This window comes from Rutilus rutilus (genome assembly GCF_951802725.1).
Source record: "Rutilus rutilus genome assembly, chromosome: 15".
Lineage (NCBI taxonomy): Eukaryota > Metazoa > Chordata > Actinopteri > Cypriniformes > Leuciscidae > Rutilus > Rutilus rutilus.
Genome location: NC_140220.1, coordinates 27,182,764 through 27,196,337, shown reverse-complemented (window position 1 = coordinate 27,196,337; position 13,574 = coordinate 27,182,764). Strand labels below are relative to the sequence as shown.

At 40.4% G+C, this 13,574-nt stretch overlaps 1 protein-coding gene across 2 annotated transcripts in view; it reads right to left on the bottom strand.

Annotated features, from left to right (window-relative positions):
• jag2b (jagged canonical Notch ligand 2b) overlaps positions 1-11,230 on the bottom strand; it is a 46,459-nt gene extending 35,229 nt beyond the window's left edge. For both annotated transcript variants that reach the window (XM_084431494.1, XM_084431495.1), the window contains exons 1-2: positions 11,004-11,230; positions 10,226-10,546 (exon numbers count right to left, since the gene is read on the bottom strand). In XM_084431494.1, the coding sequence (XP_084287620.1) occupies positions 10,226-10,546; positions 11,004-11,072 (390 nt within the window). In that variant the 5' untranslated portion in view covers positions 11,073-11,230. The remainder of the gene's footprint in view (positions 1-10,225; positions 10,547-11,003) is intronic.
• Positions 11,231-13,574: the final 2,344 nt, after the last annotated feature.

Sequence of the window (13,574 nt, the reverse complement as noted above, 5' to 3'; positions counted from 1 at the left end):
GGCAAACTTCCCTTGTCTGACCTGGCAGGAAGATACAATCCCCACCCTCTCTGCCGAGTGCCGACTGACACGTTACTAGGTTCACAGAAGTTTAAAAACCAAATATTTAACTTATGGATATCAGTTTTATTTAATAAAAAAAAAGAATAAAAAAAAAGTTTTTTTTTTTTTTTTTTATTAGATTGCGATTAGCTGTAATTAGCATTAGCAAAACTGCAACTTTTTCTACATCCATTCACATTCAGCAGGACATCTTTAGCCACTGCTTCATGTCCCATGGTTTTTTTTTTTGTGTCTGTTTTGTTTTTGTAATAGTCCAACTTTTAAAGCACATATAGAGATTCATACATCTTGTTCATTTGGGCTCCATCGAACGGTTTACTTGTCGTATTTGCGTTCAAAAACAGTTCGATGGAGCCCATTGATGATGTAATATATATTATATAAATGCCCCCGAGAAACGCAGAGATCAAGGTCAGATTAACTCAAAACTAATAACACAGGGTCATTTAACTGAATAAGTTACCCACAACTAGTCATTTTTTAAAACGTCAAGTTAAAACAATATATTTAATACGCTGTATTCAGCTACACGTTCGCAAACAAAAGTCTAAGCGGCAATCGCAGCAGTTCCAGACTTTGATTGATTGTCCTCAGGGGACCTGCAGGTCATTTATTCATTCCACGGCAAACGACTGCAGCATATAATCTCCATTAATCTGGGATGTCAATCCCATCTTTTTAGCTGAACTGTTGACTGACACAGAGATTTGGGCCAAACTGAGGGTGGAGAGGCAGTGGATAATACTGACCACAACCTTCAATTACCACAAAATGTAAGACACAACCAAGCCAATTAAAGGCCACAAAAGGCTTCTTTTTTTTTTTGGTATCATCAGGCTAACAAGAGGCGACTGTTTCCTGTCTGTTAGTTTTAGAGCAGAACGTGTCCTCAGGATTTTTTTGACGCAATAAGGAAATTCTCATTCCAGTTTGGAAAATGACTGATTGAATTAGCTAAACATAAATTCTAAATATTTAATCCGAAATGCATTTCATTTTCTAATCACAATATGGGCCATATGGCAATGATAGATCAATAATAAAAAATGAATTCACTGGTAACAGCTGATATTGTATATTAATTGTGCATGTTCATTGCCCCTATTTTTACATTAAAATTGCCTTTGTCATCATCTAACGCTCACTAAAAAGTTAATATAAACACCGTTAAATGCCTAGATTAACTTGTAGAATTTTATTTATTGTTTTATTTGTAATTTATTTAGAGAAAACTTTTTCTAAGAAACTTCAGGTCCTTTTAATAAATTTCCTAGAATTGTAGGAAAGTATACAATTGAAGAAGCAGGCCACCTAAATAAGCATAAACTCTGAAACCAGTGTTAATCCGTGCAGACCCCAATGAGTATTGTATTGTGAGGTAGCTGGTGTTGGAAGCATAATGTTGGACATAAAACCTAAATTCAGCACATTAGAGCCCAAGAAAGCCCATCCTCTTTGGGAAGTACAGTTCAATTCCACAGTATAGATCAATTTATTAAGGCAGTGTCGATTTGAGTTCATCCCCAAGGTCCTGCAGCATAGATTTGATCACAAACGAGGGTACTTTGTTCTCACCAGCCCTCTAGAGCAGGCGATGAGCGATGCGATGGCTGTTACCCACCCCAGCATGACAAGGTCATGTTTGTGTCAACCAAGTCTAGACTTGGTCTGGGAGTGTAAGGGGGTGTAAGGGAGGTCCAGTCACCTCACAGGGTCCACATCACGCCCTCAACGGTGGGAAGTGGAAGTTGAAAAGCCAGCTCTGTAATCAATCACCCACAAGAGAAAGGTGTCCCCTACTCCATCACCAATACACAGGGGTCTCGGCCACACTGCCGATAGGGGGTGACCAGGTCGTTTCATTTGTGCTCTTTTTCCCTCACCCTCTCCTTGTCTGTCAACCTTTTATCGATCACACATCCATCTAAAAATTCCAAACCCACACAAACCCATTTATTTGTTGCAAGTATCCAGCTTTTTCACAAGACCAGCCACAACAACTCTCTGAGGAAAACAACGTTGAGCTTGCAGTCTAATTAAACTAAAGGAAACAGCTCCTTGGATCTGGGTAATGACAGGAGAGCAGGGTGGGGAGGGGACGGGATCAAAGAAACTGGCAAGCAGAAATTGCTGGGGAAGAACCTGGAGGAACCTGTAGCTCAAGAGGGATTCTGGGTGGCTTTGATGGTCTCTCATTCCGAGAACAATGTGGAAAATATTTCCCATCCACCCTCGTAGGACAAAAAGCTGAAAAGGGATTTCTAGGTGGCTTTGTTAGTCCCTCTTCCAGAGACCAATGTGAACGGTCTTTCCACCCATCCTCACCAACATCCCAACCTTGTATAAGCAATCCCTGGCAATTCCAACCCAGAAATCCCTCTTCCACTGCAGCAGTGACCTCTCCACACAACAACGTCCATATGACACGACTTGTTTCGACTCAGTCAATTGTCATTTTCCGCCAGGCGTCCAGAGCACAAAAGCAGACAACAGCTTTGTTTAAGTGGTATTATGGCCCTGGGAGGACAGGAAGATGCAGCCCGACGTGCACTGTGGGCCCTGGAGCCAGTAAATGATATTCTGCGTTCGGTAACCTCCCCTCTTTCAGCAAACTCCCACACGGGGGTTGAGTTCCTACAGACACAATAATAAAACACCATCATCTACTACAATGCGTCTAGTTAACCTTGCATACCCATGAGACAGTGTCATCAATAAAGAGAGTCGGACGGTGAGTCTGAAAGGCAGGAGCATTAAGAGAGATGCCGATTTATGCTTGCATGGACTTGGCCAACGCAGTGGACTTGGCCAACGCAGGGCACGCTCTGGGTGAGTGTGTACACACACGACCCATTTAGCATTCCGCTGCTATGCCAACAAGATCATTAGCAATGACAATACAACAAACCCCTCCCCTCTGGGTGCTAATTAAGCAGAAAGGGACGGCAGAGGGCACGAACACACACACACAGAGTTACAGTACATACAGTAACACAAGCAAAGGTTTGCATGGGTTATCACACTTATCACACATAACAAGGTTTCCTACCAGATGTAGCTACTACATAAATGAGCCAGTACTAAAACATTAAACTACAAATTATTATATTATGAAATTTTTATATAAAATATAAGATCATATGCAAAAGTATTTTAAAAACATGTTATCTGTAAAGTACTAATTAAAAGAAGTGTTTGACATTACAGTTTAAATACAAAAAAATGTAAGGGGGTTCACAGATTATTTTTCTAGGATGTGCAAAACATAGATGAATAATAAGAAATTAAGAAATAATAAAGATATAGAAAGAAAAATATTATAAATTATAAATTAATCTATATTAGGGATGTGACGTGTTGCGGCTGAACAGTGAACACCGGTAACACAGTCAACACAGACTATCGCAGCAAACCTAATCTATATAGCCTACTGTACAATATAAACAAATATTATAAATTAATATACTTCATATTAATGAATTAATACAATTTAAGCTCTACTTTCTAAATTCTTCAGGGAAGTTATTTTTCATAGTCTCACTGGCTGAGCTAAAATCACTTAACCACAAAGATCTGCATATAACTAACTGTTCCGATCAAGTTTTTTTGTGCCCGCAAAGACAGTGTAAACATCTGCTACAATAGTAGAGATAATAAACAGATTATGAACAATTATCAATGGTCAAGCTTGAACAAGCGTGTGTGACCCCGCTAGAACAGACCTCACTGGTTCTCACGCGTGACGCGTTTCGGGCTTCTTCTTTTCCTTTTAAAGGTTCCTTTTTAAACACACTTGAAGGTGCATTTTCCGCCATCTACTGCACAACACCTGTGTGACAGCTGACGTAAAATAAAGGATCGGGCTTAGGATCACAGATACAGAACAGTTAAAAAAAAAAAGCTTAATCAGCCCGATACCGATCCATGAGGTCAATTCAGGACATCCCTATTTTTCTAGTGTTATCTAAGAGCAAGCCAATCATTTAGCCTAACCAGATAATATTCGACTCAAAACTTTGGATAAAAAGATAAGCAAGGAATTTCAATCTACTCTTCTAATGTACTTGACTGTAAAAAGAGTGTAAAAATATATATTTTAAGATGTGTAGTACAGTACAGTACACTATAGCATAGCATAGTATAGTTATACAAAAAAGGCAAGTTACATCAATCACCAATATGCACAGCAGTGACCATTCAGATCTTCTCAATTTCAGATTTGGTTTAACTGCAGCATTTGTAGAAAAACTGAGACTAGCATGGCTGCTTGGCAGCAACAGAAACAGGCTGTGAGGTTGGAAGCTGCCATATCCCAGTGGGCACAGCTCACAGATTTCCCAAAGACGCCGGCCTGGATCAATTCTCACAGCTCTCAGTCCTTCCAAAACGTGTATTACACAGTGGCCCAGCCATACTAATCTAAAGCAAGCTTCCAAAAAATTTATCTAAACATCAACCACATCTGTGAAACTATTGCACCTGATAGCTGCTCTTACACTAGTGTTATGAGCCCAATATGGAATAACACTACACCATATCAAACTGCACATGGGCATCCACCCATTTGGCAAGCAGTCCCTCAGTTACTACAGTGAGGCGGCCATTTGACACCCTAGACTGCTAGCTCATCATCAAACCATCTGACAAGCCAGTTGTCTCTCTGTCTGTCTTGTCCAGTTACTGTACCGCCTATTACTCCATGGCAAGGCCATTGCTAAGTAGCTTCAGGTCTCAGTGAAAAGACCTAGTTGCTGTATAGCAAGCTAGTATGGCGCCGGTCTCTCCAGCGAGGTTACGGCCACATGAGCTCCCACTCCATTACAATCATTATCATTTTGAATAAGGTCAGGGGTCAAGCGGGAATTAAACTTGCTGTGTGGTAATGCACTTTAATCACTGCAGCACACCTGCTCGCAATTCATTAGCCCACTGGCTCTCTCAGGAAGGTGCACATGCATTAGTCAGACACAATCGCACATGCACCACATCCACGTACACCAACATGGCTAAAACCATCAGGCTCTTCCTGAACAAATCCATACAGGCAGAAATAATAAACACGCACTTCATGTAGTTGCAAGTCAATCACACTGTGAATTGTGAAACTGTGCTGAAGCAAAGGAGGAACCCAGTACAAGGGAGGTAGAGCATCATGGGTAGTTGAAAACAATTAGTTGAGCACCAGGAGCTAACAATAGAAACACACACACAAGCTAGCTTCCAGTGTTATTGGAAAGGGACATCGGGGTTAAGCTCGCTAACTCCCACCCCTTCCAGCTGAAAGGACCCCATGTTTTCTATGACCCTTCTCAGGGGAGACAGAAAGTCCATTATAATTGCACTGCCTAATACAATCATGTCCACCACTGGTGGCTTGGTACATTCAACCTAATGGAAGCTCTTCTGTTGGGAACCTGTTTATCTTGCACTTCTTCATGAGGGCGACGCTCAAGATCTCAACACAGACTAAAAGCAGCACCCACATGCTTTCTTGGGTACTCAGCTGAAGTACTGCAGAAAAGAAGAGTGCTTTTTCTTCAGCTCTCCCTCCCGATGCCAGGGCTAAAGGCTTGTTCACACCAAGAACGATATGATAACCATGTCATCTCCCACCTTAAATGCTCAAGCTTTTTAAAGTTGTGTGGATTCTAATTTGCTGTCACTGTTTTATTAATGCATCAGCTGGAACAAAATTGATGTAATTTCTCACAATTATTGAAACTTTTTTGTCATAGGTATCATAGATATCAACCTCAGTGTGAATGGGCCTTAACCCTCATCAGAACCCAACCATTGTAGTCATGTTAACATGAAATGCATTTCCAGTTCAATTCATTAATGGATTTAGCAACATTTTGGCAGAGGCACTTCTGCAATCTCTATTCCAAGTAGACTGTTTTTATGGTTTTTAAGAAGTCCATCGTGTAGGAGTGATGGAGTAGGAAGTGCCTGTATGCCTCACAAAGATGTTCTCTCTTTATATGCTTTATCACAAATTAAACGCCTGGTCAAAACTAGGCAGAAAAACTGTCTGTGTCCACAGACTGCAAAATATCCTAAGACAAACTCTTCCAAACAACGTTGTACCATAAAGTCACCTCAGGCACATCGCCTCTTAATTGGTCCGGTCTCTCTGCTGCTAAAAATACCTCTACCATGACTGCTACATTCAATAGAGGGAAAATGCAGCCTTTCCCTTCATTTAATGGGAAGACAGTGGTACAAAAAGCCCTGCTCTGCCCCAGGTCACAAGAAAGAAAATGTTTATTGTTGTGGCAGAACAAAAAGCTATTTCAGGGTCAGGAAGAGAGAGGGGAAGAGAGAGAGAGAAAGAGCATCTCACATCCAGCTAGAGATTCCTCATGATCTAAAACTTCCTGGTGAATCACCACAGCGGGTCTCCATGGAGAGAGAGGAATCAATACTGGCTCTTCCTGTAACATCACAACCACTGCAGATGACTGCGAATACTGCAGCCCGTTAAAACAATAGCTACTCAGCCTTGACCCATTTATTCGAGCTAGGGATATGTCACAGCGGTCAACCAGTCATCCAACAACTGACTAGTCTTCTAATGAGGGTTTATATGTTTTAGGTAACTGTTGTAGCATTTATTAATTAGATTAATGTTTTGTTTATTGTCCATGATAGCCATCATATTACCCAATGTCATTGTATAGAACCTTATTGTAAAGTGTTGTCATAGTTTTGATCTTTGTGATGCATTAATTAGCATGCTAATAGCTAACAAAATTCTCATAAAAGTTGGGTGTTTAAATTCAACCCTTTAAGGGGGACCACTACAACATCCATTCACAATCAGACAAATACCTTTGGCTACTGTATAGCTTTTTGTACTGTTTTTTTTTTGTGTGTGTCCCACCACAAGCATTATGTTTAAGCTATCAAGTTTAAAACACAATAGTAACTTCAGTCACACTCTTTCTAGCTGTTTTTGAACTTTTTTCATGTAAATGCTCCCAAAAAAACACATCCAACTGCATACATCTAATTTATACCGGTCATTCCCGTCTTTATTTATTACTAATTTGGCGCCGTTTTTACAATGCAGCATGTGAAAACGCGACACCCACAACTTTACTGGCTTCTGGTCAACCCCCATAAAAGACAATAACAACAACAACAAAAGATGGACATTGCTTACTTGGACATTTTGAGGCCTTGGGGGAGCAGCGATCTATAATCAGTCCCAATCAGCAGCCACCTGCTCTAATGCTGAACTGGACAATTACTGCTTTTGTTGACCAGACACGCAGCCAGCTGTGACTGGCTAATTACACAGTCAATAGTGTAATCAGTTGTGAGGCTCTAGCACTTCTTTCCCAGGTGAGATGAGAACGAGTGGCTCCACTGAAAGATCAGTTAAGGGGGAAGGGAACTCGGAGGGCAATAGATAATTGTTTACTAAAGGCCCATGTAACAGTCTCCTAGCAACTGCCCAGCAAGCTCCCAATCAGGTATGGCTGACGCTGCCGTTTAGCCTTGAAGCGTAGTGGTCCTCCACTCTGACGGACGGATACAGCTGCCGTCTCTATCGTAGGTACCGTCTCTCACACTCTTGCGCTGTGGAGTTACACAGCCACTAAAATTGTAAAACAAATCTATGTTACACAACTGCAAGGGACTAGAACTGACAGGTGAGGATCTTACTAACCTACTAGATTAATCCCAATCTACATTAGAACTATCTTGATAAGGATTTCATTAATCTTGATAAGGATATGCAAGTGTTTCCTGCATCACCGCCACTGAATCTCCAACCACACAGCAAAAGAAAGCATTTTACCCTAGTTTGCAGTCAGAATTAAATGCAATATGGTAAAAAAGCCAAGTACAACAACATAATGGCATCTAGTGCAGTCTGATTCAAACAACAAATTATTATTTTGAATGGGACCTTCTAACGAATCATTCAACAAGACTTTTCATTCTTTTTCACAAGAGTTTAAACTTAAGTGTGATTTTATAATAATTTTAGATATTGTTATAAAATAGATTTACACAAGAAATGCAATTTAAAGTTTACTTTAATTCGATATGAAGTAGCAAATAGAATCAAAAACTTTTTATCAAATCAAATCGGGAACTCTGTATTGATACAGTATCTCAGACATCAGCAAACAAACAAGAAAAAAAAAAAAAAAAAAAAAAAAAAAAGATTAGAAAAACCCCTTATTAATTACACCGAAAGGTGGCGGACACCATCTCCAAGACTCTGGATGAGGTGCTAGATACCTTGATACAATGCACCCTAGATAATGTTACACTGAGCACATCAAACAGATGTCCGGATGCAGAGGCATTCAGGAACACATTCCTCTAGCAATTTCATTAGCTTCCATGGGACACTAAGAAACTGCAAACACATGGCATTGGAAATTCAAACTCAATCACAGGCTTTCAGACGCGAGTCTAGAGCCAAAGATCATGTGATCAGAGTTATATAGGGACATATCTAGGTGAAATTTCAAGCCGGGTCAGAAGAGAAGCAGGTGTAGCATCAAAGCCGGCCCCAAAAGGGTCAGTTTGATAGCATGTTACACATTAACTTAAACGGTTGAGTGTTTGAGTTTTTTTTGGGGGGGGGGGGGGGGGGGGTTGCCTACAGAGGAGCAGGTTTGCCATCAAGCACAGGTGAGTGTGTGCCTAACTGGGCTGCCGTCCAAAGTTGACAGACAATACTATGCAACATCTCTTTTTTTGTTGTTTGCTGTTGTTGTTTGCGGGTGTGACACTGAACTGCATAAAACATTGCAGCGATTTGCCACCTGATATCAGCATCAGTAATGTACCTGCGTGTCTGGAAAGACACTTGATAAGTTTTTCACATATTAACACAAGGGAGACAACCAGTACACAGCTACCCTTACAACTAATTTCCATGGTAACTATACTTTTCCACTAAAAATCCCACAGTTAAGTGTTGCTTAACTACTATAAAAGTGTGATATTAGCCAACACCGACAAAAATAAATAAATAAATATATATAGCCTATACAGAAGCTTCTAACACTGTTTAAAGGAGATTCCATATTCATGTGTTAGCGTTGTACAGTTGGGGCAGAGCAAGGGGCGTCTGTGAAGGTTGTAACATTGTCAGTTTAACCTATTAAAATAATGGCGTTTGTTTTTACATTAATTTCACGACTGAATTTGAGATCATTTATTATTAATAAACGTTTAAACTAAGTTAGCATTAACTGAAAATACAAAGTTTGAGACAAAACCAGTGCGTCGAACGTTGAATGGTGTACCAACACTCACTGTTAATCCCCAACAATAACTGTGGTATTTTAACGGAAACGTTTGTTACCGTGGTACATTTTTGTAGTGGTAGCTACTAAAGAGCGATTTAACAAAATCACGCAAACCAGTAACGACACTGTCGCTGCTGGTTTGTGCGTCACATTTGAATAACAAGTAGCCTACCTACACTGGAAGCTTTGGGAAAGAATACCATCAGTCGCAATGAAAAGCCAACTGAAACCAACGCACAAGCTGTGTCAGTTCTATAGTGAGCTGCCTACCAAGATCGTGATGCACGCGCCTATGATAACCAGAATTTATGTCTAGCCTATAGCAGCTCACAACGTTTTGAGACACAGCCAGATGTTCTCTCATGTTGTTTCAAAACTTAATGACTTTCTTCCGTTAGGCAGAATGAATGACATAGGCTACTCAGTCACCATTAACCCACGTTGAATCTTTTTTCCATTCAATGTAAGCGAATGGTGACTGTCTAACATCTCTTGCTCAAATAAGAAAAAAAGTCATGCAAGGTTTAAAACAATACGATGAGGGTGAGCACATAACAGAACGGTCTTTTAAGAGTGAGCGATCTATTTAGCCAAAGTAGTGTGAATGTGTGTTTCACCTTAAAGAAGCCAGTTTCAAGCACGCACAGCAAAGTGAATGTAGCCTAGGCTACTACAGATGAGCGTTCTTAATCATTGTAACAAATAACCTTTTTTTCTAAACAATAAAAATCGTTAGGACACAGCAACCATGATAAAAATAATAATAATAAAAAAAAGAGACCCTGTCATCACCGTAACAATATAGGTGCATTCAACTTCCGAGCAGTGACAGCTCACCACGGCGCATTATTATTAATATAGCTCATGAAAAGACGCGCACTTACCGGCCAAGCAAAGTGAAAAGGGATGATGATCTTTCCCACCTCGCTCGTTTTGCTGGGGTTGTTCTTTGCAGTCTTTAAAGAAAATATATTTCCACCGAGAACGTCAGTAGATCCAGAGCCAAAGGTGCAGGGGCCAGTGGTGGTGACTTCAGACTGGTACTCCTTCAGACACACTTTAAAGTAAGTATCGCACTCGTCCCGGACGCAGCGCTGGTCTTGGGAGTTCCGCGTGCCGTCGCAACATTCCCCGTCCCACAACTCACCGTTTACGTTTTCTACAGCAATCAGCTGCAGCTCAAAATAGCCAGAGGAATGGGACACCTAAAAATAACATTTGAATCAAAATAAATAAATAAACATAGGAGCCATAATGCTTTGTTGTTTATTAGCAAAATGCAGATCGTGCTTGCAAAACTGAGGGAATATTATTTGAGGGAATGTGTAGCGTTTGCTTGTGCATTCAAGTCTCCAGAGAATAAGTCTACAATTTTGCTAACCTGTTAGTGCGTATCAGAGAGCAATCTATATTTTTAAATACCCTCTAACTGATCCACCCTTCCTTTCATCGTTAATGACGGGGAATCGTGGTGCAAGTTAACATTTCTTACATCATGACATTTCCAATTGCATGAGCACATGTGGCTGCGTAATTCAAATATCGATTACATTGAGCAGAATTCATTGAAATCATCAGCCCACACCCATCAACTTTTGCCTGCTGATCACTGCTATAGCAATTAAATCGATCTGCAAGACTAGAAACAATCAGCGCTCTCACCTTCGTCCATATCGTTAACAGCAGGCACGCGATTGGGAGCCAATTCCTAATCCTGATACAATTCCACATGCCGCTGATTTATGCGTTATGAATACAATATGGAAAACGGCCGTTGACCGGCGACAGGATCCTCCGTTCCTGACATGCAAAAATACACAAGCGTGGTGTGTTTGCGCGGTGATGGTCTAGGCTGATCTTTCTCCCTCGGTCTGATCACTTCACACAGCAAATGATATGTTTCACAGCTACCACACGCCTGAGAAGATCTCGCGTGATTGACAGCTGGTTGAACCAATCACGAAGCCTCCTGCTGATTCGCTTGGCCAACCGCCACTCGAGGGCGGAGCATTGCCAAAACTTACGCTGTCCGTTCCCCTGTTTCACAACGAGCAATAAAACGCATATTCTTTTTTCCATCAATAATTTGGACATTTTTGTTATTCTTAAAAATGCAGAATTTGTAATGCATTACTTGAATGCTTCCTAAATAAATTTAGTGACAATCACACCTCAAATGTAACAGAGTGCGAACACATGATACAAATGTATCCGTCTGCATTTATTTAACCATGGCTATTCGATTGAACTACTGTGCTATATTTGTACAATTAAATTGACGCAGTACCAAGTTAACGTTTGATTATTCGTATTCCTTATCTTGTTTTATTTTATATTTGCAAGATCATAGTCATTAACATTACTTGCACTTTATTTTATTATCGCTTTATTGTTGTGTGTATTGATGTGCTTTGGCAATGTTATAAACCAAATAAAGTGCTTTAAAACTGAACTTAAATTCACAATTCAATTTAGTATACGAAAACCACGTAGAGTAGTCGGATCCTCAGTAACGCTGTATCTCCTCGCTGCAGTTTGATGCGTGCTCAGCCTGCTAGTGTGAGTTGACACGGGTGAGAGCGCCCTCCACTGTTCATGTGTGCTTTTTAACCTGAAAAGAGAGACTCCAAAAAGAGAGAAGACAAACGTTTTAATCTGAACATTATAAAATCAATATATTGAACTAGTTTATAGATATAACTGGGTAATCTACGTCTAATTACCTTAAAGGCAGAGGTTATCAGTCCTCCTTGCTGGAAAGAAAGATTTAAAACCTTTTTAAACCAGCCTAAGCTGGTTTTAGAGGAGTTATAGACACTTTTCAGCTGGTCTAACCGGGAGACCAGCTAAACCAGGAGAAAACCAGCTTGGCCAGGCTGGTAGACCAGCCAGACCAGCTGGTCCTGGATAGTACCCCTACACATATTTTATGTGTCTCCCCTATCACCCCTGATTTATAGTCAGCTCATTAATAAAGGTTCCAAGACCTGAATTGTGTGTGTCAGATAAAGGAGATGTACAAATCAGCAGTGCTGATCGGTCCTCTATCATTTCAATTATGCTATATCAGATCCTGATTTGTGTGTCTACTCTGCAGCCTATTACTTGGATGCTTTTGTGAGTGTGTGGAGTAACACAGACAGACAGTGTGGCCGAAAGGCTCAGGTTTCTTTACATTGCCATGACACAAGGTACGCTGTAAATATATGTTTACTTAAGCAACAACCTCACTTGATATTTCACACGCTGTCAGGAGGAGGAGGAAGGTATGGCTGGGTAATAACAGTTTTGTTGTGGAGATGGTGGGGGAAGGGGGAGTGTCAGACTGACGGACAGAGATGCTGGCGGTATGGTGGTGCTGGTAGGCGTGTTTTGGTGGCTCCCCTCATCCATATTTCATGACTTTGCCTTTGAGGCCTTGCACACAAACCTATAGTCAATGCATTGATTCCCTTTTATCTCAAATCATGGCCTTGACCCACTTTAATAGCGTTCACGATTGTTAGTTGCTCATTTCCTCCCAAAAAGCAGCTGCGACTGGTATATCGGAAAATAATGAATCCCTTGTCGCGATTCTGGCAAGACAAAACCATATGTTAAAGTGGCAGCATGATTCAGCCATGCAGGGGAAAAAAAAACAGGGCATCAAATAGCAATGTTTGCTGACAGGTTATAAATCAATTGTGGGATCCTTTTGCTTTTTGAATTGCTGTGCTCAATTCTCTTATTTGATGCATGACCTTATTACTGAAGCTTGTTTCCATAGTGATAGGCTTACAATTTAACTGTAAAGCAAGCACAGGAAATTAAATGTGATATAAGGAGATTTCCCAAAGGTGAGAAATTATTGATAGGAAAATCACAGATTTATGACTGCTAGACGCTGCACAACTTGCTGTTTTTTTTTTATTTTATTTTTTTTTTTGCGGAATTGATATGCGAAATATGATGGATGCCTCCTCCGGCTACTAGTTTATTTCTGCCTTAGTTTGAGGTTAAACATCTTCTTATGTCTACACAGATAATGCATAAACAAGCACTGTCACAAGAGTGCATCAAAATAGCATGGTCATCAGATTATATTTTCATTAGGTCTGAAGAAGTAAAGAAAAGCATGTTTCTAATTTTTGTCATCCGTACAACCGTTTTCCCATATAAAAGTGAAGTAACGCCGCCCAGCAATTGAATTATAATTGCTCGTTGAAAGGTTCTTCAATAGTTATGAGATTCAGT